At 38.7% G+C, this 22,083-nt stretch overlaps 1 protein-coding gene across 2 annotated transcripts; it reads right to left on the reverse strand.

Annotated features, from left to right (window-relative positions):
- Positions 1-1,654: 1,654 nt before the first annotated feature.
- Positions 1,655-20,987, reverse strand: rprd2a (regulation of nuclear pre-mRNA domain containing 2a). Of its 2 annotated transcripts, XR_005445006.1 has the most exons (12): positions 20,524-20,987; positions 15,902-16,031; positions 15,488-15,639; positions 15,218-15,270; positions 13,167-13,293; positions 12,875-13,050; positions 12,101-12,443; positions 7,865-8,092; positions 7,276-7,464; positions 5,067-7,160; positions 2,026-2,210; positions 1,655-1,907 (listed from the first exon to the last, which is right to left on the reverse strand). XR_005445006.1 is itself a non-coding variant. In XM_038723951.1 (10 exons), the coding sequence occupies exons 1-10, from the start codon at positions 20,696-20,698 to the stop codon at positions 5,437-5,439; spliced, it is 3,297 nt and encodes a 1,098-aa protein (XP_038579879.1). In that variant the 5' UTR covers positions 20,699-20,987; the 3' UTR covers positions 4,401-5,436. The 2 variants fall into 2 exon arrangements, 1 of the variants encoding a protein (XP_038579879.1); XM_038723951.1 differs by lacking the exons at positions 1,655-1,907; positions 2,026-2,210 and having other exon boundaries at positions 4,401-7,160.
- Between the last annotated feature and the right edge of the window lie 1,096 nt (positions 20,988-22,083).

Genomic DNA, 22,083 nt, shown 5'->3' on the forward strand with positions numbered 1-22,083 from the left:
AGTGCAACAAAAAAAGACAGACATTATTTTAATAAGTGTGCTTGTAAATCCAGGGACCGTAATTTCGCGCACAGACACACGCCCTCTCTGAAATCTCGACAGCATGTAAACAATGAGCCCACATGACAGTAGGCTGCACACACCCGACCTGCGCACAAGGGGACTCTTCTAAGGAGTCACGATCTGGACCTGCATGTCTTAAACAACTACAGCAACATTACAGTGTTTATTTTAAAAACACATCAAACCTCTGGGCACAGATCTCTCTACGGCCCCACCGTTAATTCCAGCAGAATATCTCTTGTCTTTAATGTTAAGACTGCCATCTGTCATCAGCCACTAAATCCAATCCGCCTTCTACCCTGCAACTCCAGTATAAGCCCACACGCCCACAAAGACTTGAGAGTACGTCTGGCTTTGATCAGGTATAAAATGATCGATAAGTGCGCGTGATTTGTGTCACTTTCACAATGGATGGCGTTGTTTATTTCAGAGTGTAACCAACGACGACATCTGGTGACGAGCTGCAACCACAAATGATGCCAGTGGCGCTGTGAACTGACTTTAACTGGAGACTTGCATGTGTTTTCGTGCTTTACAGTGGTGGACGAAGCATTCAAATCCTTCGCTTAAGTAAAAGTAATAATACAACAATGTAGGCTACAAATACTGCATTACAAGTAAAAGTCATGCATTTGAAAAACATACAGAAGTATAGATGTATTTTCAGCATCATTTACTTAAAATATCAAAAGTAAAAGTAATGTTGAATGACCTTCATAGTGCATTATGAAGATTATTTTCTACACTGGTGTATTCATGTGTAACTAGCATTTTACTGTTGCAACTGGTTGAGGTGCAGCTAATTTTAACTACACCATTGTTCAATCTCTAGCAGTGCAGGTCTGACTTTGCCTGGGTCCTAAAAACATAATTTTCTTAAAACAGGTGAATAAATCTGTTAGTGCAGAACAGTATTTCAACCTGTATCTTTAAACACAAAGGTAAAAGGCGCTTCTGCACTAGATTTATGAACAATGAAACTTATTAATTAATTAATTTGCATTAACAAAACATTTACAGTTATAGACTAAGATTTTTTCAAAGAAACAAATTCACTATGATTTAAAAGGTGGTCATATGTTTTCTGTATGAAAAATCTTAATGAGGAAAGAAGCAACAGCTTTTAAATAAATGTAGTTGAATAAAAAGTGCAAATTTTCCTTAGAAAGTACAATTATAAAGTAGCCTGAAATGGAAATAACAAGTATGTCAAAATGTTACTTAAACAATACTTGTACTATATAATGTACTATTATATTCCACCACTGGCTTAAATTAAAGACAGACATGTTTGCTGGAGCAGTAAAATACTCCACAAACAGCCTGATCCCTAATGGGAGTCAGAATGTTTCACCCGCTTTGTCTTCTGTAGTGAAATCAATATATCTCCAAATTTAGTGATTTTGATATTTCTTGATATTTCATGAAATGCTGAAAGAGAGAAAGTTCCCTTATTACCTAAAATTAAAAAAAACATCCTAACATTTAGGAGATGTTTTGACAGTTGCAGATTGCATTTGCAGTTGCATTTACAGATGCACATGACTATCTGTAACATATTGCAAATAAATAAGTACACAACACAACCAGGTTTTATTTTGACATGATCAATAATTCTTTATTTCACAAAAACATGCATTTAATGGACCTTGTTTCATATTGGAGGTGTTTGTGTGTGTGGTTGGGGGGTGGGGGGTGTAATTGTGTGTATGAGTGGGAGACATCGACAAAGATATAGAGTACAGCGATATAATAATAAAAAAGTACTCAATAATCCTGGCTGTACTTACTCACATGGGCCTCTCTGTACAGCCTTCCTGCTCCCATTTGATTCATCCCAAACACTGAACACACAGAGAAAGAGAGAGAACATTTAATTTTTATTTTCTCCAACCCTGTATTGATTGCTTTGATTTCCTGAGGCTGTCACTCAGTCTCTGATGTATTAGACTGGAGGCTTACCCGACTGCTGCGGTGCACAGCAGTCACGTCAGACCATGAAGAGCCATCACTGGGAGCGGTGCAAGACTCAAAGAAGAGAGCCACCACAGCATCACCGCTCCCCCTCCCTCTTCTTCAGGTTCCAGTTAACATGTGGAAAAAGGTTCCCCATCACATCGGAAACATCAAAGCGAGGCTCCGGATCCCTGAGGAGGAAAACAGGAGGAGGGAGGGGATGAAACAGAAAATAGGTTAAAAATCAAGGGAAAGAAGGTTTGTGCAACATTCAAGAAAGTAAACATTATTTCTCGGGCAGGATAAATGAATACAGAAAATATATTGGTTATTATGACGCACGCCAGTACTACTAGCGCAATAAACGACATCAACAATCTCCCTGGCAAAACGTGCAGAATCTGAAGGTCGACACAAATTTTTTTGTGCGCGCTCTATGGCTGCTCCTCGTCTCACAAAGCAGACTAATAAAGTCAAAGTGATCCTGGAAAGATCTACTGACATCTGGCGACGGTTGGCTCACCTGAGCTCACTGCACTATTTATTTCAGGAACGTTTATTATCCGTCTGATTGCCTCTTTCTGCCTCGTAATAATCATTTATTTCGCATAAAAACGTCGAATAAACTAAAAATGTGTTGAATGAACTTTTAGCTTCTCTTTTTCTTTTTCATTATTTCGTCTAAAATCGGATTTTGCTTAGTGGCAGGAGTGAAGCCAGGTCTAAATCGATACTCGTTTCCCTAAACAAAGGCTGTAATAATTGTCTTAATTACGGCCAATCTAACCCGAATGGATTAATCAGTTAGAATCTGATCCAGATGCACATTTCTTCTGAAGTAATTAAAGCTGAAATGTGAATGGAAAACACAAATCCCTGCGGCTGGTTTAAAGAGTTAAGGTTTATTATTGTTTTATTATGTTTTTTCACTACTCTCACAAAATCCAGATACATTAAAAGATTCACTTATAATTGGGTTACTGTGATCTAGTTAATTTAGTCTAACAAGAAACATCTATTTGTCTTTAAAGCATAACATAAAAAAATCATCGACTTTAAATCCAACAAGGGTCAAAATGGAGCAAAAGTCTAATAATAATTTTATTTTTCGCAAATAATTTAATCAAGTAAGGATTTTAACACGTTTTATAACTGCCTAATCAATCTTACTTTGTCTTTCAAACTTGTTCTCAGGTTGAAGCTCTGAGTGAAGACAGTTTGGCCTCAAATTAGGTGTCCCTCACATTCCCCTGTCAGAGCCTTCTACTGTGCCATGATGGAAACAAACATCTGTTTTCCAAAGGGAACTGGAAATGGAAACGTGTTACATCACCTGCACAGCAAACAACAGTGCCCTGGATGTGTGGAAGGATTTTAAATTGAACCAAATGGATAGTTTTAATGATCAACGTTTGCAGAGGCATTAGGCTTAAAGCCTTAAATACAAATATTTGGTGGATATGTAACAGCTTGCAAGAAAGGCTGATGGTAAACTACAATACATTTCAAAATACTACAGGTTCAAAAAGAACAGACTAATCTAAGGAATGCGTTACCTATGTATCAGTGGAGAATAAGTTCAGCTTAATAGACTCCACTGAAAATACCAGTCTAAGACAAACATCAATATCATGCTCAATTATTATTATTTTCTTAGGCCAAATTGAAACATATGCCAAACTGTTCGATAGTGCTACTAATAGCAAACCAAACCAAGCACATACTAAGATTGCCACACGAAACTCCTCTCTTCTACAGTTGACTTCACCAAGTAACCTATAGGGACATTTAGGGTCAGTTCAGTTAACCGTGAGCTGAGAAAGCACATGAAAACTTTGAAGATTTTATAAAATGACCAATTAAACAAACACAGATATTAAACAACAGGGACATCCACACAGTTTGAAGGAAGCGACCTTGGCATGGACATTCCTATTTTGTTTAATCTAATGTCTATAGCTAAAAAAAATAAATATCCAGAGCACAGACAATTTTCTTTTTAATGTGACCTTTAGAAACGGCTGCATCTTCTTTGGTGGAACAGCAAGTTCTCAAATGGTAGAAAGACATAATGGATGTTTTTTTAACTACTTCATATTTAAATACCATAAATGTACCTAAATTAGAGGAGCTTGGCCTGTTTTCTCCGATGTTGCATAGAAAACTTTGGTGGACCAACCTTTTTCGAGTATTATTTAAAAGCATAATGTAACCCGTATTCACTTAAATGAACTTCATAGAAAAATTAGGTATGCTAATTTCTCTGGTGATGGACAGAAGATAATGTTTTAGTTTAGGCACACTCAAATGTTATGTATAGATGATGACTAATAGTTTAGGGCAGTGGTGCAACAGTCAGAGGAAAGAAAAAGAAACCAACACACTTTTTTCAAACTCAGATTTTTATTAGTCAGTACAAGTAAAACGAAACTGAAGAAGAGTATCTTCATCCTCGCCCAAAATGCCCTTCTTCTGCGTCGGTGTTGGAGGCTGAAAAAAATAACTCACACCTCCTTCTCCCTTTAAATAGACTTGTGCCGCTCTCCTTGAAAGGAACTTAACGAGACGTAAAACTATCGCCGAGGGGATATTACGCACTACTGGAGAAAGCATCGCTTCACAAATATAACATTCGGAGTAGGAACAATGAAAAATCACTTGCCCAATTATTCTAACGAGATTTGTGGAAGGAACATAAATTCTATAACATTCACTCTGTTTTCATACCCAATGTGAAATTTAAATTGATGTTTTACCGAAAGCTACTAAGATACTGCTGATATGGAAGAGAAGCAGTCAAAACTGCTCGCTGAAAAACTAAATCACAGCAGAAACATTGCATCAACTACATTCTTTTGTTACTCTCTTAGCAAAAATAACTATCTTCCGATTCAACGTCTATGACCAGTAGACTGACACTTGACCGCATGCACACACGCATACCATGCACACACCCTGACCTATATTAAACTGATGCTAAATTACATATTTAATGCAATGCTTCATACTGGAGCAAATAACACAAAAAGTGAATTATATATATCCACCTCTTATTTTCTTTAATCTTCTGTCTTCACTGTTCAGCTCAGCAGCCCTCTCAGAGCCTCCGATTTCTTTTACATCTCCCAGTGGTGTCTCTTGTTCTCCTCAACCTTCTGAACATCCTTTATTCTTCTCCATTTACATTTTTCTTCTGGTAGCTGCTGAATTAATCTTTCAGCATAACCTTGTCTCCTGATGCACACCCTCAGTATCTGCACTTTTATCTTTCCACATTTTCCATTTCAGAAGCTTCTCATGGCAGGGTGTGGACCTCAACACTGAGGGACTAGCAAGTTACTGACCAGTCTTTAAAGTCCCGCCTCGTGCCTTCATGACTTCCACAGTGATTTAAAGAGCTCAAAGCTACATATCCAGTCAATACCGTGGGGGTGGGAAGGGTCTTTTGGGGGGGAACATTGGACCAGCATTTCCCCCTCCTCTTGGACTTGGACGTTTGCCTCTTAACCTTGGGTCGGGGCCGTGGAACCGAGGAAATGGTGCACGTGGGGGTCCCCTGGGGTGTGGGTGGTGTGCCAGGTGTGGAGGCCGATGTGGAGGCCGATGTGGAGGCCGTAGACCAGGATGACGGATTTCAAGATGAGGTGGGGGTCTCCTTGGAGTGTACTGTGGAGGCGGGGGGCTGTGCCGCTGGAAGCCATGGGCGTAGAAAGGGTCCTCTGAGGGTGAGAGAGGTGGAGTGGGCCGCCCTCGTCCTCTGGGGTAGTGGTGTGGCGGGCTGCCTGGCCGGTAATATGGATCATCTGGGTGGCCGTACGGGTTGTCTTGAAAGAAAGGATCATCACTGTGGCGGAGCTCATTGTGGTAACGCTCGGGGTCCTCCTGGTAACGCAGGTCATCTGGGAAAGGGTGCAAATCCTCAGGGTGAGGAGGGCGAGGTCGATCGAGGTCATACTGCGGATCATCGGGATGAAACATGGATTTGTGTTGATGGTCGTGGACCACCATCCCACTGATGACACTGTCAACTCTGGCCCCAATCACCTCCCCTCTGTCTGCACGGGGCTCTGTCTGATGCTCTGGAGGCATCATTGTACTGCTTGGCGTGGAAGGAGGGGCGTCAAACCTAAGAGGAGGAGGAGGAGGGAAGTTTGGGATGGGAGGGAGGGTGCTTCTGAAGAAACCAGGGGATGTGGTGGTGCCCTGCTGAGAGGCCAACTCTTGAGGTTGCTCTGCTTGGTATGGATAAAGTCCTGCCATCTTGGTTTCTCCAGCCCCTTCAGGCGCTGTCACATTGTAGCCTCTGGGTTGCTGAGAGTTCCCCTCTGGGTAAGTAACACCATACCATCCCCTTTCACTCACCCCCTGAAGGCCTTCAACTGTCTGTGTGATACTGGCACTGCCTGGGGCTCTTTCTCCAGGCACTGGACCTCCTGTTTGCGCAGAGATCTTTTGATAATGTGCAACAGGTGCCGTACACCCATGCTCTGACATCTCGTGTTGACCATATGGGTACGGCTGGTACACCTTCCCATTCTGAGCCACACCTGGCTGCAAGTGAGGTTGCTGTTGGGGATGGTTGGGGTTCTGCTGACTGCTGTTCTGGTATGCAGTTTCAACCATAGATGACTGATTTGTGTTGGTAATGAACGGGGCCACAACAGGTTTGTCCATGATCTCATCTTGAGTTGGGGTGCCTCCGCCCTCATCCCGCACCGGAGTCCCACCCTGGTTGTCTGTTCCAGCTACTGGGCTGAGGTTATCCCCTTCCAGCACTGGGGTTGTAGAAAAGCCCAGATCAAATGCACTGAAAGCAGAATTCCCCTGCAGGAAACGGTGGATTTTAGATTCTAAACTCTTTGAAGACAAGGACGGTTCTGGCTCAGTTGTCAAATCCATGTCTCTATGGATAGCCTGGACCAGGGCAGAAGCTGTGTTGGAAGTCTGAGGGGCTTGGGAGCTTGTGCTCTGCCTTACAGTGGAGCTGGGTGAAAAAGGCACAGGTGCGACAGAGGAGACAGACGGGCTCTGAGAGGGTATTGCTGATGCAGATGTGGATGAGGGAGAGGGAGGAATCTTGCCTGTACTGGAGAAGTCTGAGGAGATATTTGCAGCTGGGCTGCTCAGAAGAGAAGTGATGCCTACGTGAAGAAAGGGAGAATGCAGAAATGTATTTTAAGTGAGCTTGCAGCTTTTAACAGAATATCAAAGTTTGTAAGAAAAACAAAAACTAAGCAAAGGATTCCTTATTCTCACCCTCAAGGTTGCCTTGGCCCTGGACTTTAGAGAGAGCACCAAGGAGGTCTTCAGGACTCATGTCCACCTTGGAGAGGAGGTTCACCAGTGAACTGGCATCCTGAGAGGCCACAGCCACAGAGGCAGCAGGTGTGGTCTTCAATGAGGAGGCAGCAGGGGCAACCGCAGGAGGACTCTCCACAAACGGTCCTGTGAGACAAGAGAGGGAATCTCACTTTAACTGTAAACCACCATGACTTATCAGTTGTTGGGAGAACAAAACACTTGAATATTGTGTGAAATGATGTGTGATAACAAAGTTAGATTTGAATTCAAACATATTCAATTCTGTGTTGCAAAGATATTAGGGTTCCCACCACACACAAAGAAAGTTCTTTCATAGCAGACATCAAGAAACACCATTCAAACATCAGTGTTAAGATTTTTTTATCTTTGTAAATGACTTAATAAATACTCCCATTATATTCATACACCTGTATTCAGTGGGATGTTACAACATCAGAAGTGCATATCTATCATAGAAGCATTGTGTGTTTAAGATATCGCATTGATGCATGGCTGTGACGTTAAGACACCAACCAGCACTCACCTGTGTTCTTTATGACTGAGTTTAAACTGTTGAGGATGGAGCCAATTTTACCCAGGTCAACACTTTCCACAGCTGCTGCAGGAACAGCTACAGGAGTTGCTACAGTTACAGCTGCTATAGGGGTCGGGCTCTGTGTGACAGGCTGCTCTGTTGCCACTGATGGCTTCCTTTTTGCAGGGACTTGAGTGGACACCTCTGGGTGGGCAGGGCATTCGATCTGCTCCTCAACTGAGGGACAAATGGGGCAGTGAGAGAGTTTGGATGCAATTAGACATGCACTGTAAGGAAACAAGTCAAGTACATTTATTTCATATTTGTTGTTAAGCAGCACAATTCATTTTGTCATTGTTTTTCTACAAGTACAGATCATTTATGGGGCCAGAAAAGCTACTGCTAATAAACTAATGGAGGGGAATATGCTGCCAAAAACACAGAAATATAACTCCTGTGGAAAACACCATCATAATACACAGGTTACCCCCAGGGGCGTTTACAGAAACATTGGGGGCCAAGCCCAGCCCAGAAATCTTTCATGTTTTCATATATAAAGCACATCTACAAAGCAACACATCTAAAGTGCATCTATAAAGCAACAGTAAATGACCTCTACACAGTAACTATAAGCTGTTTCATTTTCATGTTGCTACCATGTTGCCATTTGTTAAACGGAACCTTATACCTACTTTAATAGCTACATCTTAATTATTAAATATCATAGGCCATAAATACATCCATCCACCCATCATCAACCGCTGAAGCCAATCCCAGCTGACACGGTACACCGTGGACAGGTTGCCAGTCATATCAATACATTTATAATTACTAGTGATATTTATTAACACTGATAATAGTAATTAGGGGGTCTGGGGGTCACACACACACACACACACACACACACACACACCTGAAGTAGCCTAAAGTCTTTTTAAATGTGCATTTGGCACCTTTTCACCTCAATGATGATGAAATTACCTTAATTAATTTGAGTTCAGTTAGAAATTCCTGGATTTTTGTAACTCCTGTGTTTCAGCAGGCTTTCTGCTCATGTTCAAAACTTTCTGCAAATTAACAGTCTCTCCCATATATCTATTCTCAGTGTTTCCCTTAAGATGGGAGTTGTAGCAGCAGAGGTGAAGCGGAAAAAAAATTGTGCGTGTAGTGCGTAATATGTCTGAATATAAACCCCCAACACAATCCACATTAGCTTAAAATTACAGTGTTTTCCCATAGTTTTATGTGAGCTTAGATGAATGTTTTGGTGGTAGTCATCATCAGAGGGGTGGGGGGGTTTGGGGCTCCTCCCCCAAGAAAATTTTACATTTTCCAATGAAAAAAATGTAATTCCACATCACATTAGGCCATTATTTTCACCATATCTCTGAACAAATAGATGGAAAAGCTAGAGCAGATAATAAATAAACAACGGCCAAAGATCAGTCTACTGGGGAGGAACTACAACCTTTAGATTTGGGGAAAGTAACTTGGTTGGTTATGATGCTCTCCACAGTGATTTTACATTTATGGCACAGGATGACATCACCCCCTAAAACCCTGTTAATATGACCTCAGAAGCATTATAGATACAACTGTTCATATTTGCCTTTTGTGTCTACATTTTAAAGCTTTTGACATTTATTTGTAGACATTAATATAAAAAATAGGCAACACGAGAAACCACCTCCCTTCTGAGGTGCATTTTATTTACACATTAAAATCAAAAATAGAAACATCTCCTCATTAGCTTAAAAGGACTAGTTTAATCACTAATTTGAGTTAAGTTACTAACATCAGCTCCTCCAGTCATTACCATCCTTTCTTTTCCTAACAATCACTTTTTCAGACTCACCTGAAAACTGAAAAATAATTTAGGTATTTACTTTTATGTACCTGTCTGTAGGCTACAGGACAGAGCTTATAGGCTACACCAGTTTATTAAGTTTGTAGCTGATGATCTCAAAATAGGACTAGTAGGTAGTGATAAAATACAGTTACTCTCTATAAATTGAGCTAATGTTCAGTTACAAATTTTAAATCGCATCGCCTCTCCTGAATGCATACAGGGGAAACACTGGTTCTCTGACATTTGCAGAATAATATTTTGAGACAAAAGTCGGAATATTATGAGAATTAAATCGTTATCTGATGAGAATGAAGTCATAACATTTTAACAAAATCGACCTGCCCCTCTGCTGTGCATTACTCTGTGTTATTGCTCTGCTGATATGGTAGCAGGCTACCACCTTCAGACTGTCTGACAGGGACTGTACTTCGCGCACTGCTCTTCATCAGAGGTAGAAAACCAAAACTGAAAACTAGGGCCGTCAAATGATTACTTTTTTCTTAATCGTGATTACTCGCTGAATTTTAATAGTTAATCGCGATTAATCGCGTGTTTTATCACATAATTAAAATTCTATTATTATTATTATTATTATTATCATCATTATATATCTTAACTGTTTTAAGTCTGTATTAACAATGATAATTCTTGCCAGTGTATCTTGATTGGAAATCAAATGAATGCAAAGAAAGTTAGTTTTTGAACTTGACTTTAAGATTTATTTGATTATTTCAAATCAAAAGATATGCAACGAGACTGAGGTAAAACAATCAATGTAAATGAAATATAATCTTCCTTAGGCTTCCTTTAAAAGATTCTACAGCAAAAGTGCATGTACAAAATGTACACACATTATTATAAAGTACTACAAAATACTCCATAGCTACATTATTTTTGAATTCGGTTGAAACCTATGAGACAGCACTTACTTTAAGTAGGAGTTTCAGTTTGACTGATTTCTCCATTTCATACAGGCTATGTATGCTTGCAACAATTGTCCCCTGCGACAAAAATGTATATAACTTGCACTCTCCAAAATAGTGCTTTGCCTCAGTCCGCTAGCATCAACCTGATTAGCTGTACTAGCTGTATGCTTAGCTCGTTGATGGTAACGTTAGCTTAAGCTCTTAAGTGCTTTGATGATATTTTAATTCCATTTCGCACAAGGTGCATACTGCTTTTGACTTGTCAACGGAGCCGTCTGGGACTGTGTTGTTGTTCATCTCCATGGCTGCAGCAGGAGGTAGGAAGTGTCTGTGGCAGCATGACAACAAGTAAGGGTGCATCGAAGGGTCAAAATAATAGCAGCCAAAGATCTTTTTAGCAAAGATTCTTTGGTAACAGCACCAGTGACGGTGTAAAATAAGAATATTTGTTTGCGCGATTAACACAATTAAAACGCATTATGATCAGTCATCGAGATTAACGCGTTAATGCTGACAGCCCTACACTTGTGATCAGGCAGAAATATCACCACAAATCCACACAAATGTTCACTTCAGCACCTCTGATAAAGTGCAGTTCACAGCCGCTTCAGAGGGAATTAAGCATCCTGGAGCAGAGAGACAGTAAAACAGTGCAAATGTGTCTCTGAGCTAGCGGGGACAGAGACAGCAGGACACAGTGCAACAGGTGTCCGGTGCGCTCCGATATGTCATGTTATTCTCTCGCTACTTCGCGGCGACTGTTAACCGTTTGTGTAGCAAATACATTGACTAGACGATGACTAACTTTAAATGTTTTGATTACGATTTTGCTAGGGATGATTCAGTAGTCACGGACAAGCCCTGAAGCTGTAAGCAATGCTCGCTCGCTCTCTCTCTAAATGCAGGCTGGCTGAGTAAAATGCAATATTATTTCAATAATCTTTATGACTATGTCATAAACACAGATTGCATATTAATATGGAGAATATTTTACGAGCTGTTGTTGAATTACATTCAGGGCTACAGTCAAAACTACCTGGCTACGCCGACGGTTACCCATCTATTAAATTAAGTCAGTTTGGTTTTTTTACAGCACCGTTTTAAAACAAGTACAAAACTTCATCAAATGCTGACGTTATAATGACAAATAATATTATACTGGTTATAAGCTATTTTGCTTGATGCTGAAATAATGTAGGGCTGAAACTATCAACTAATCTGCTGATTATTTTTGTTTTTATCTTTAAAATGTCAGAAAATGGAAAACAAAATGTCCAGTTTTAGTTCTACAATGTCCACAATAGAGCAGCAAAATAACTTGGTAAATCAAACATAAAAAACTTCACTTGCCTATTTTTATTATTTTAACACATTTTCTGTCTAATGCTGCCACAGAAAATCAGTAGGAATAATCACAAAAGTTAGATCAGAAAAGTTAGACATTAAGTCCGTAAACACTACACTCCTTACCTATAATACCACCGCTGTCCATTTCTTCCTCAGAGAGGTCCATGTCTTCCACTTCACGATTGTCATTCACCCCAAGAGTCTCCGTGGGCTTGGGGGATCCTCCTGGTGAGGACAAGGGGCTCGGGGCAGGTGGCTCTGCCTCATCATCCATAGCAGAGCCATCAAGATCTGGATCAGGGTGGGCTAATTCCAGACCATGAAAAGGGGACTCCGAGCCCGTTGGAGATGGCGCATCTGCAGAGGGTGAGGGGATGGGTGACTCGTCCAGGTCTGGTAAGGTGGCCTTCAGGGTGTCCAGCTTACGCTTTAGGTGGGACACCCGGTTAGCAAACGTCTGGTAGGCCTTGAGAGAAGAGGTAACGGAGTATCAGTAAATGAAAAGTAAAACAAAACATGGTCTACCGTCTCGCTTTTAGGACCAGCTTACAATTCACCCTGGCACTGGGTACTTTCCTGTGATTTCACAGGTAATATGAAGTTTAATCTATTGTACATATAGTACATGGTTTAAAGTGATTCTCTGCACGTTATGGGCAAGTAGAGTGACTAACAAAGAAGGACTTCAACTAAATACAGGTCGGGCTAAGAAACAATACCAGCTTAAGTTTACTAGGATCCATGTTTATAAATTACAACAATGTTAGCATTTTCAGGATGTGATTGTGTATTCATATTGAAGCTCTACAAAGCTACAGATAACTTGTGTTTCTTATGATTGACAACTAAAACTTATTCAGAAACAACTATGTGACTACAAATACATCTGCCACTCACATTAGCAACGATCTTGACCTCATTATACTGCGTCTCGTAGAAGATATCTGCGTTGCTGAGGGCCTCCATGACAGAAGGCCCCATTTTGCTTTGTTTGTCAAGGAACTTGACAAACTCCTGTAGTTGTGCACTTCCTTCCTCAAAGTCCTTGGAGAACTTCTTCCCTCCAGCTTTATCTGTAAGAATCCAGCATGTAAGGATGATTTTTGAAGCAATGTGAGAAAGACAAAAAGCACTGCTGATCTTGAAGTGTTTAGTAGAAGAGACAGTAGAAGACGACTAAAGCAAGCACCTTTGAGTTTCTTGAGGGCCTCAGTACTGCAGATGTCAACCCTCATAGCTGTCAGCTGCTTTTCTCTCAGGTCAATCTCCTCCACAGATCTCTTGTATTTGGTCAGTTCATCTATCAGTGCCTGGGGCTAAAGCAGAGGTAGCAGTCAGCCACAATGTCAGAGCAACACGATATTTGACTAGAGCATAACTACTCAGTCCTCCAGGATTTCGTGGGTATTTTTTGTGATTGTTGCGGCCTAAAATGCCTGATTTTGCGGTAGCTTTTCAAAATTTACGATGAAAGTTGCAATGTTCTTAGGCGCTTCTTTGCGATGAAATTGTGGGAATAAATGAAAACTGCAAAGGTAGATGTGATTTTTTTTAAACTTTAGAATTATAGTTGAATCATTACAACAGTCCCTCCAGGAATTCATGGGCCTAACTCTAACCATGCATTTTTAAACCAACTTGCCTCGATTTATTCAGCACTTGCAATTCATAGTTTTCAGTCACCAGTGACTTGGAGGGACAACAGACCAACACCGCGAGTCCCCCATAGCGACGCCACAAAAGCAGTCAAATTATATTTGGATCACCCTTCAACTTAAGAAAAAGAAAGATATGAACACAAACTGCAAGTGTTGGGCATAACCGATCCATATAACGTTACAGCATCCGCTGCCACACTTTTACCGTTAAAAACCGCCAGGTCCCTGCCGCCGCTCGATTGCGGTAATGTCTACTTTTACCTTCTGGGGAATCCCTCACCTAACACAGCCCAGGCTTGTCTCCTCCTCAATAAGTAAATCCGAAAGCACAACAACCATCCAAACTCAAAGTAACAATGTATCTCTTGCATATTGGTTGGTAGGCAGCGGAAAATAACGTCCTTTTTGCCCTTTCAAGGGAGCATTTTCCTTGGAATGCGACGTCATGTGAAAACTAGGAATTGACCCTTCGCTAAGCCACGCCCCCTTAGTTACTGTCGCTAAGTCCGACAAACTGTCAGAGTTGTCGGACTTTTATCACAGTGCTGCCATTGTCTATTACTGCACTCTCCGGAGAAATATTGTCAAATTTTTTGAAAAAGGAGCAGACAGTTCTGTAGTTGCATTGTGCATTTAAAGGTTTTATTCAAGCTGTCAAACTGATGTGAAGAAATAAAGACAGAAGCTAAAGCCTCACAGTTACCAATCACAGAGTAAAAGTGAACCACCTGACTATTGAGAAAGAGGACAAAGACATTAAGAATCAGCACTGTTCCTGTACAGCTGGATAACATTAGGTTCACTTTTACAATCATTAAAAAGCAGAACAGTAGGGCTATAACATTACATTCAGAAGTAAGTTAGCTAGTGTTAACTAACTAACATTACATTAGGAACAATCCACAGCCTATGTTTTGGAAAGAGAATAAATCGTACTGCTTCTTTCAACCTCTCTGGGTAGCTACTGTAACTATTACAAGTGCCCCAGGAACAGCATTTGACCATATCTTGACAGAAAAATACAGCAAAGGAATGCTAGAAAATGACGCTTTTTGCATTAGAGTCAATAGAGCGCAGCCATTAAAGTGTCAGAACTCAGTTAGAGAGAGTCTTAGACTGCACTGTGATTGGCCAGCTGTGTATTTGGGGCATGGCTTAGCGAAGGGTCAATTGACTGGGATGCAGAAGCCTCTGTCACAGTGATTTAACTTTAATGCGTTTCTTCCATTCTCCGCGTATGTTTTGTGGTGGTAAAGTTTTTGTCAATAGACGATTTCCTTTTATGTTCAACCTAAACACTGCTCATTTTGCATTTTACCCCTGCTTTCATAAAGAAGATCTGGATACTGTTTTTCACTGTGCTTTGCTGGGATTTTTGTAGGAAAATGTGAGACACTGGTATCACACATGGAAATGGATGCGATAGGTCAAATCAGAAAAGTTGCGGAGATTAGTCAAAATTGCGAGCAACATCGAGAAATCCCAGAGGGACTGATTACTTTTATTAGCTTCATTTGTAAAATAACGATGTTGCAGTTTAGTTAGAGTTTAGTTGAGCTTAACACTTTAATTTTGTGCTTACCACAAACTCAGCAACAACCTTGGACCGTAGATCTGCTTTAGACTCTACTGGAGCTTTAAAAAAAAAAGAGAGATAAGAATAAAACTTAGAATAGAGCAAAAATAATGACCATCCCCAACATTCAGTACTTGGATAACAAAATAGAACAAAATTTTTAAAAATTGTCAGACAAATGTATTTCCAGAAATTATTAACATTTGGTGTAGAGATTAGATATTATAGAAATGTCAAAAGAAAGTAATAGGAAACAAAATACGCCAACAAACTTACTTTTTGGCTCTTGTGGTACCTCAGGAGGGGACTCCTCTTTGACTAAGCTACTCCTAAGCTCAGTAATGAGTGTCCCTGAGTACACACCCCTGTCCTCCCAGATGGACAGTATCCTCTCCACTGATTTAATTACCTTAGGGTCACCTTCAAAGCTGGAGGAAGGAGAGGAAATGACAGAATAAGGCCAAGGGAGACAAGAGATTTATGTTTTCTGAAATGTGTTTTATTGATGTGTGAGGATGTTCTTAAATAAAAGACTAGGACAGAGAGGAGACAGTGAACGTGACTAACAAAAGCAAAAGACAAAGGCTGAGCTTGAAATGTAGGAGAGGAAATATAAGGCACCCAACAATAAACATGTTGTTGCAATCAGTGCATTCCAATATACTGTACATTATTTGACTAACTACTTACTTGACCAGCAAAAGGGCGTCACGGAGCACCTCAGCAAATGCCGTACGGTAGACAATGGCATTTTTCCTTTTACAGTTCTGAATGACATCGTTGGCCAGGTAAAAAAGGTTGAGCCTGTGTAGGGCATCAGCTGTTAAAGGAAAGAGAGACAGTAGCGTTAGTTTGACTGGAAGGCAGATTATCTACCGAGGAAGGAGTTGAGCCAAAACAATCTGAATAGAGGCTCAGTTTCGTCGGCAGTGCTGCAATGTACTGATAATTTTCATGATTAATAATTTAAGTACAATTTTGAGGTACCTGTTCTTTACTTGAGTATTTATATTGTTTAATGCTACATTCTGCTTCTACTCTACTATATTTACTTGATAACTTTAGTTACTAGTTAGGCTACGTTGCAGATTTAGATAAATAATAATATTATAACAAAATAGAAATCAACTACAATAATACATTATCATGTATTATTATAGGTAAAGCTGTCAGGTATTTAAAGACTTTAAAGTTAGCTGCATTAGTGATGTACACATTAATGTATACAAATTATAATCTAGAAATACAATAAATAATATTTAATAATTATTCTGAAATGCGCCCATTCTGCATAATACATATTTTACATTTGATACTTTAAGCATATTTTGATGCTAGTATTTCCGTACTTTTTCTTAAGTAAGATTTTTTGAATGTAGGCCTTTTACTTACAGAGTAACAGAGTATTAGTATACAGTAGTTTTGCTACTTTTACTCAAGTAAAAGATAGTAGTACTTCATCCACTACTGCACATTACAAATTTGCAAAGTATATATACATTTTGTAATTACAAGAAATGGAAAATGCAAACAAATCTTAGTATTTTTTGAGCCGTAAATCTAAAATGTTTGGTAATTTCACTTAATAAATAACAATAGCAATTCATTAAACTCTTTTATTAACTTAAAGACAGACACATATATGACAATGTAATAGCGGAGAGATTATTCAAAAAAGGAATGAAATAACAGCCTACTTAATTTTCACACACACAGGAATGAGTATAATTTTTTTATACCGGTGCCAACATGAGGCCCAAATTCTGGTACAGACACCAAATCAATATTTTTATTTATGCTTTACTGACTGAGTACACCTTTTCCTATAAAAACCTTTCTTTATTTCAACAAAAGAACCAAACTTCCCAGCGAGCAAAACTAAGAGTGAGACCAAGCACTCTGTGCCAACTTCAGGTTACTTGACACTTTTAGAAAAGTTTCTACGGGCCGAATTTAATCAGTACTTTTAAAATACTAAGGTTCAATAACCAGCCATACAAATGCAATGCACAAACACTGCAATGCAAAAAAAATGACACAGGAAACAGATGATCTTAAGCTAATTTAAACAGTTGTGCTGAAATGAGGGTTTGCTTAAATTCTCAAAGTGACAGAAAAAAGAAATTACAACCAAAACAACTTCATCAGAAAAGAGTTCACTTTCAAGTTACTGGAAGGCAAACTGACGGTTACATTTATGTATTACATTGACATTTGAAAGCTTAAATGTGTGATCTGTCCAGCAGAACAATGACAGAATTGTACTCCATACAAATACCTACTATAAACTGCATTTGAGCTAACTGAAACACAACTTGCAACACATTACTTTAAACACAAACAGCAAGCGGAGAGAAACACAGACAATAGTGAGCCAAGACCATCTCTTTGTTTGGGAGTAAAACCAAAGTCTACCAGCACAACCTTTGCATAAAATATCAATAATAACATTCTTCCAGCCATTAAAAAACAAAACATGGTTTTGAAACATCAAAAACACATAATTAATTTAACATATAAAAGAAAGTTTCCTGCATTAATGACAATAAATGCAAGTCTTCAGACTGTAATGGAAGAAAATGTAATTACACTAACAATGAGTTAATCAGTTGTTTATTTTAGTTTCTATGACAGAAACCACACAAATGTCCATAATTCAAAAACCAAGACCTCCTCAGGTAAGCATTACTGCATACGCAATAATCCCTTCTAAACAAAACTGAATGTAATTGTCTGTTAAGTATATTTTGGCTGCTATTGTAAGCAGCCATAGGTTAAATAAAAATAAATAAAACATTACAACTGGAACCATGAGCTGACAGTGTTTTGCCTGCTGATTAACTTAATTTTCCATCAATTAGGAAACGAGAGAGCAGCATAAAACAATGTTATAGCTAAAGGTTATCACTGAAATTTTGATATCTGTAAGATATATAAGCACTGAGCAAGGCCCTGAACCTCTAACTGCTCCCTGGGTGCTGCACAATGGCTGCCCACTGCTGATCGCTTTGGCTCCTAGTACGACAATGGTGACGTCTTTAAATGTGTTTGTCCAACCAATCCAAAGATATTTCATTTACAATGATATAAAACAAAGAAAAGCAGCATTGCCATATTTTTTAAAGAGCAGGAAACAACATATGTTCAGCATTTTTCCATAATAAATAACCTAAACAGAAATATTATTGAAATTGCAATATGGCCAAGTGCAATATTCAAATCTCTGAAGCTGCCATTTTTTGATGAAGATGAAATGTGTGACAAAAACAGCATTGTAATGAAGTACTGTAGTTCTGCGGCAATGCCACCGCCTACAAATGTTGTTCTCCAGAAGTAAGAAAACATGTTTGTTTGGTAAAGACCCCAACAAATGTCACATCATCAAGATTTTAATAGTTTTTTTCAGTGAAAATAAAAAAATTGAAAAATTCAGTGAAAAAAAAAAAATCATTCACACTTAATCATATCATATCTGTTAAAATAATGAATATGAATATATTCATTATTTTAGGCAATAAAGGCAATATGTTTTTTTTTTTACCATATTGTGCAGTCCTGTATTCAAGTGTTATCACTTGAATAAAGACCAGTGACAAATTTTACAATCAGCCTTTAGGACTGTATCTTGCTCTTTGCCCAGTTACAATAAGAAGCACACAAAGCTAAAATTACACAAAGTAAAAGTCGAGACCTCAACCCAACAGGGACAGCTCATGTGAAATGTCACACAATGTACAAAGCTGGGAAACGCTGTATATTGGTATTCTGCTATGAAACGCGTGGGATTTTTATAAAAAATTAATTTTACAGTAAGTTTTTTGAACAATATTCATAATGTCTTAGAAGAAGAAAAACAGCCTTTGGTAAATTTAAACCAGACACTTTGGCTGCTCTGCATGTGATACTCCTTTACATTCTGAAAATATTAAAAAACAATGTTCTAGTTTTCGTCCCAGATATGCAGTCATTCTTATGCATCTGTAATAGAAACATGCTAATATTTATAACTTTGCAACTAACTTTGTGACGAATTTATCAATCAATAGACTACAAAGAAAACACTGTTTTAAATGATGAGATTACCATGAGTAGGCTCAGAACAATACACTGGATAGAGCAGCACCATGAACAGGTCGAAGTGACCTGTTGGGGCCCTGGGAAACAAATTTGCGGTCAGGCCCCTGCTGCCTTCAAGTTTACTTCACAAAGTACAGTGCAGACATCATGTATAGTTGGCAGCTTTCATATATTATGCACAAAGACATATATATTTGAATTACCTCATTTAAAGGTGCATAATGTATGATGGGAGCACAATCTAAACTCAAATAATCAAAGGTGTTACATCAGACACACAAGACAATGTAATAATGTATGTCCCTGTTGATGCTATACTGTAGTGGTGCAAATTCCCAAAGAATTTTGCAAGTAGTCAAATTGCCAAAAGGTAACTGATCCACAATGAACCTGGGACTCTTAGGGGGCCTAGGAACTCATTCCCTAGCTGGTAATCCAGCTTTGAGTATCACTTGACAACTGCAATCAACAACACAAAATCAAATATCTCCTTAACTAGACTTTAGTAGCTACGTTAAGTTTGTCTGTCTATGGCGTTAAATTGTGGAACAAGCTAAACAATAATTTTAAAAAGATGTACAAAGAAATTATATTCAAGAAGTACAGAGATGAAGTGCAGTTCTAATAATCACCTGAGGGTCTATTAAATTATATGAAGTATGTGTTCAAATATTGTTGTGTATATAATAATACAGCTATTCTTGATTATTATTGTTGTAGATTTTTTACCTTGTAATGTATTATTGTTCATGGCATTTAGGGTATAAAGGGGTACGAGTAGAGAAGTTTTACTTCTTCCTACACCTTTTCACACATAAACAGAGTGGTTAAGTACAGGAAATTATGTTTTGTTGTTCATCTTTTACCACTATTGTATTTTTGTTTGGCTTTTCTTTTCTTTTTTACATGTACTAAATAATTATATCAATCAATCAATCCTGTCAGCACATGAGGCAGCATAATATTTTAAAATATAAAATTTAAAAATATCTTCTCAAGATTGACATAATCCCTCTTGAAAGCACCTCCATTTGTCGTTTTTTAGCATCCCAGCATCAGGTGCCGGAGGTACGCACGTTTTAACTAGTTTCCCGGTTTGTTAGTAACGTTAAGTTAGAAACATAAACTATATTATTTCATAGAAACCTGGGACACTAGGACTGTAGTCGCCTCTAACAGCTGAAGCACCAACTGTCAGTTTAACGGTCAACGTCAGGAAAGCTAACGTTACTTACATTTCTTCAAACACTTGATCCACTGCCGCACAATCAGGCTGTGGTACTTCTTGTTGTCGATGCACCACGTTGACAATCCTTGAATTGAATCCATCGTGTTCGTGACACTTTGAAACTTCTTGACCAAAGTGGACTCCAGGGAGCCGCCAGAAGCGGCCCCTGCTCCCGCTGCCATTACCGGAGGAGCTCGCGCTGTGCTCTACCATTCCAAGTTAGCCGTGGCTAGCACTTAGCTTAGCATGATAGCTTAACGCAGCACAGATATAATCGCCTTCAGCAGCCTCTCAGCTCCCACTGTTTTTACAAAATATTAAATGCTCGGTATGCTGCTTCAAATCACTATCTGCGTCTCCGTGTACTTCGGTATCACAGCTAAATTTATAGTTTATGTCATTTAACGTTTAAGGCGAAAACTTAGCGCCTTGCGACATCCAGGAGGTCTGTTTACTCGTCGCTGGCGGAAGATGAAGGACACTTCCGCAAACACGACGTAGTTATGGCGCCACCAAGTGCCACGGAAGATAATGTCTGTTAGCGACACATGCTGCGTGTTACTGGTAATGTAGGAAAGGTATTTATGGTATAGCTTCAGGACAGTGGTGGAATGATAATTCAGATCTTTTGCTTAAGTGGCAATACAACAATGTTAAATACAAAATACTCTCTTATTCAAACAGGCTTTTAGTTAGACGAGGGTTTTATGGCTTTCTAATGTATGTTTTTCCTATGTATTTCTATGTTTTTATTTATTATATCTCACTTTGTTGTATTGTATTGCACTTTATTGTGAAGCACTTCGCGACTTTTATCTGGTGCTATATAAATGAACGTTACTTAACTTACTTACTTACATACTGTATACATAATGTTCATAATTTTTATTGTTGTTTTTATTCTTATTATTATTTTTATTGTATATTATTTTTAATATAGGCTACCGCTATTATTTTTAATATACCGTCAACCCGCGTTGACCATCCATCCATCCATCGTCATGGATGGATGGATGGATTATTTGTAGCCTATATAGTGTTTATACAGTGTGTATATATTTTTAATCCTACCTAGAATGTAAATTGTATATTGATTGAATTTAGTGTGAATACAGTGTGTATATTATGTATACATGTATACTAATGCTAACTGATTCTACTTTTGTTGTATTTTGTTCTTTACATTCCTCTATATTAATAAAGATATAGCTTATCTTATACAAATACAAGTTTACCCAGGTAAAAGCACAGCAAAAAGTAAAAAAGTATCAAAAGTAAAAGCACATATCCTGCAGGATGGCCCCTTCTGAAGTGTTATATATCATAATATACAGATTACATTTTGTTTATGAATAGTGATGCATTAACAAGCTGTCAATTTTGACTATTTAAATACTAATACTAACGTTTATTTGTAGTAATGCATGTAAACTCTTTATCAGCAAAGTAACTATAACTGTCAAATAAATAAATAAATGTAGCTAATATTCCCCACTGAAATGTAGTGGAGTAGAAATAGAAGGTTTTTCCTAGAATGTTTCACCATAGTATATAGTTGTAGTAGTTT

This window comes from Micropterus salmoides, unplaced genomic scaffold (genome assembly GCF_014851395.1).
Source record: "Micropterus salmoides isolate LMB-PRFRI ecotype aquatic unplaced genomic scaffold, ASM1485139v1 Ms_hic_scaffold_17, whole genome shotgun sequence".
In the NCBI taxonomy this organism is placed as follows: domain Eukaryota; kingdom Metazoa; phylum Chordata; class Actinopteri; order Centrarchiformes; family Centrarchidae; genus Micropterus; species Micropterus salmoides.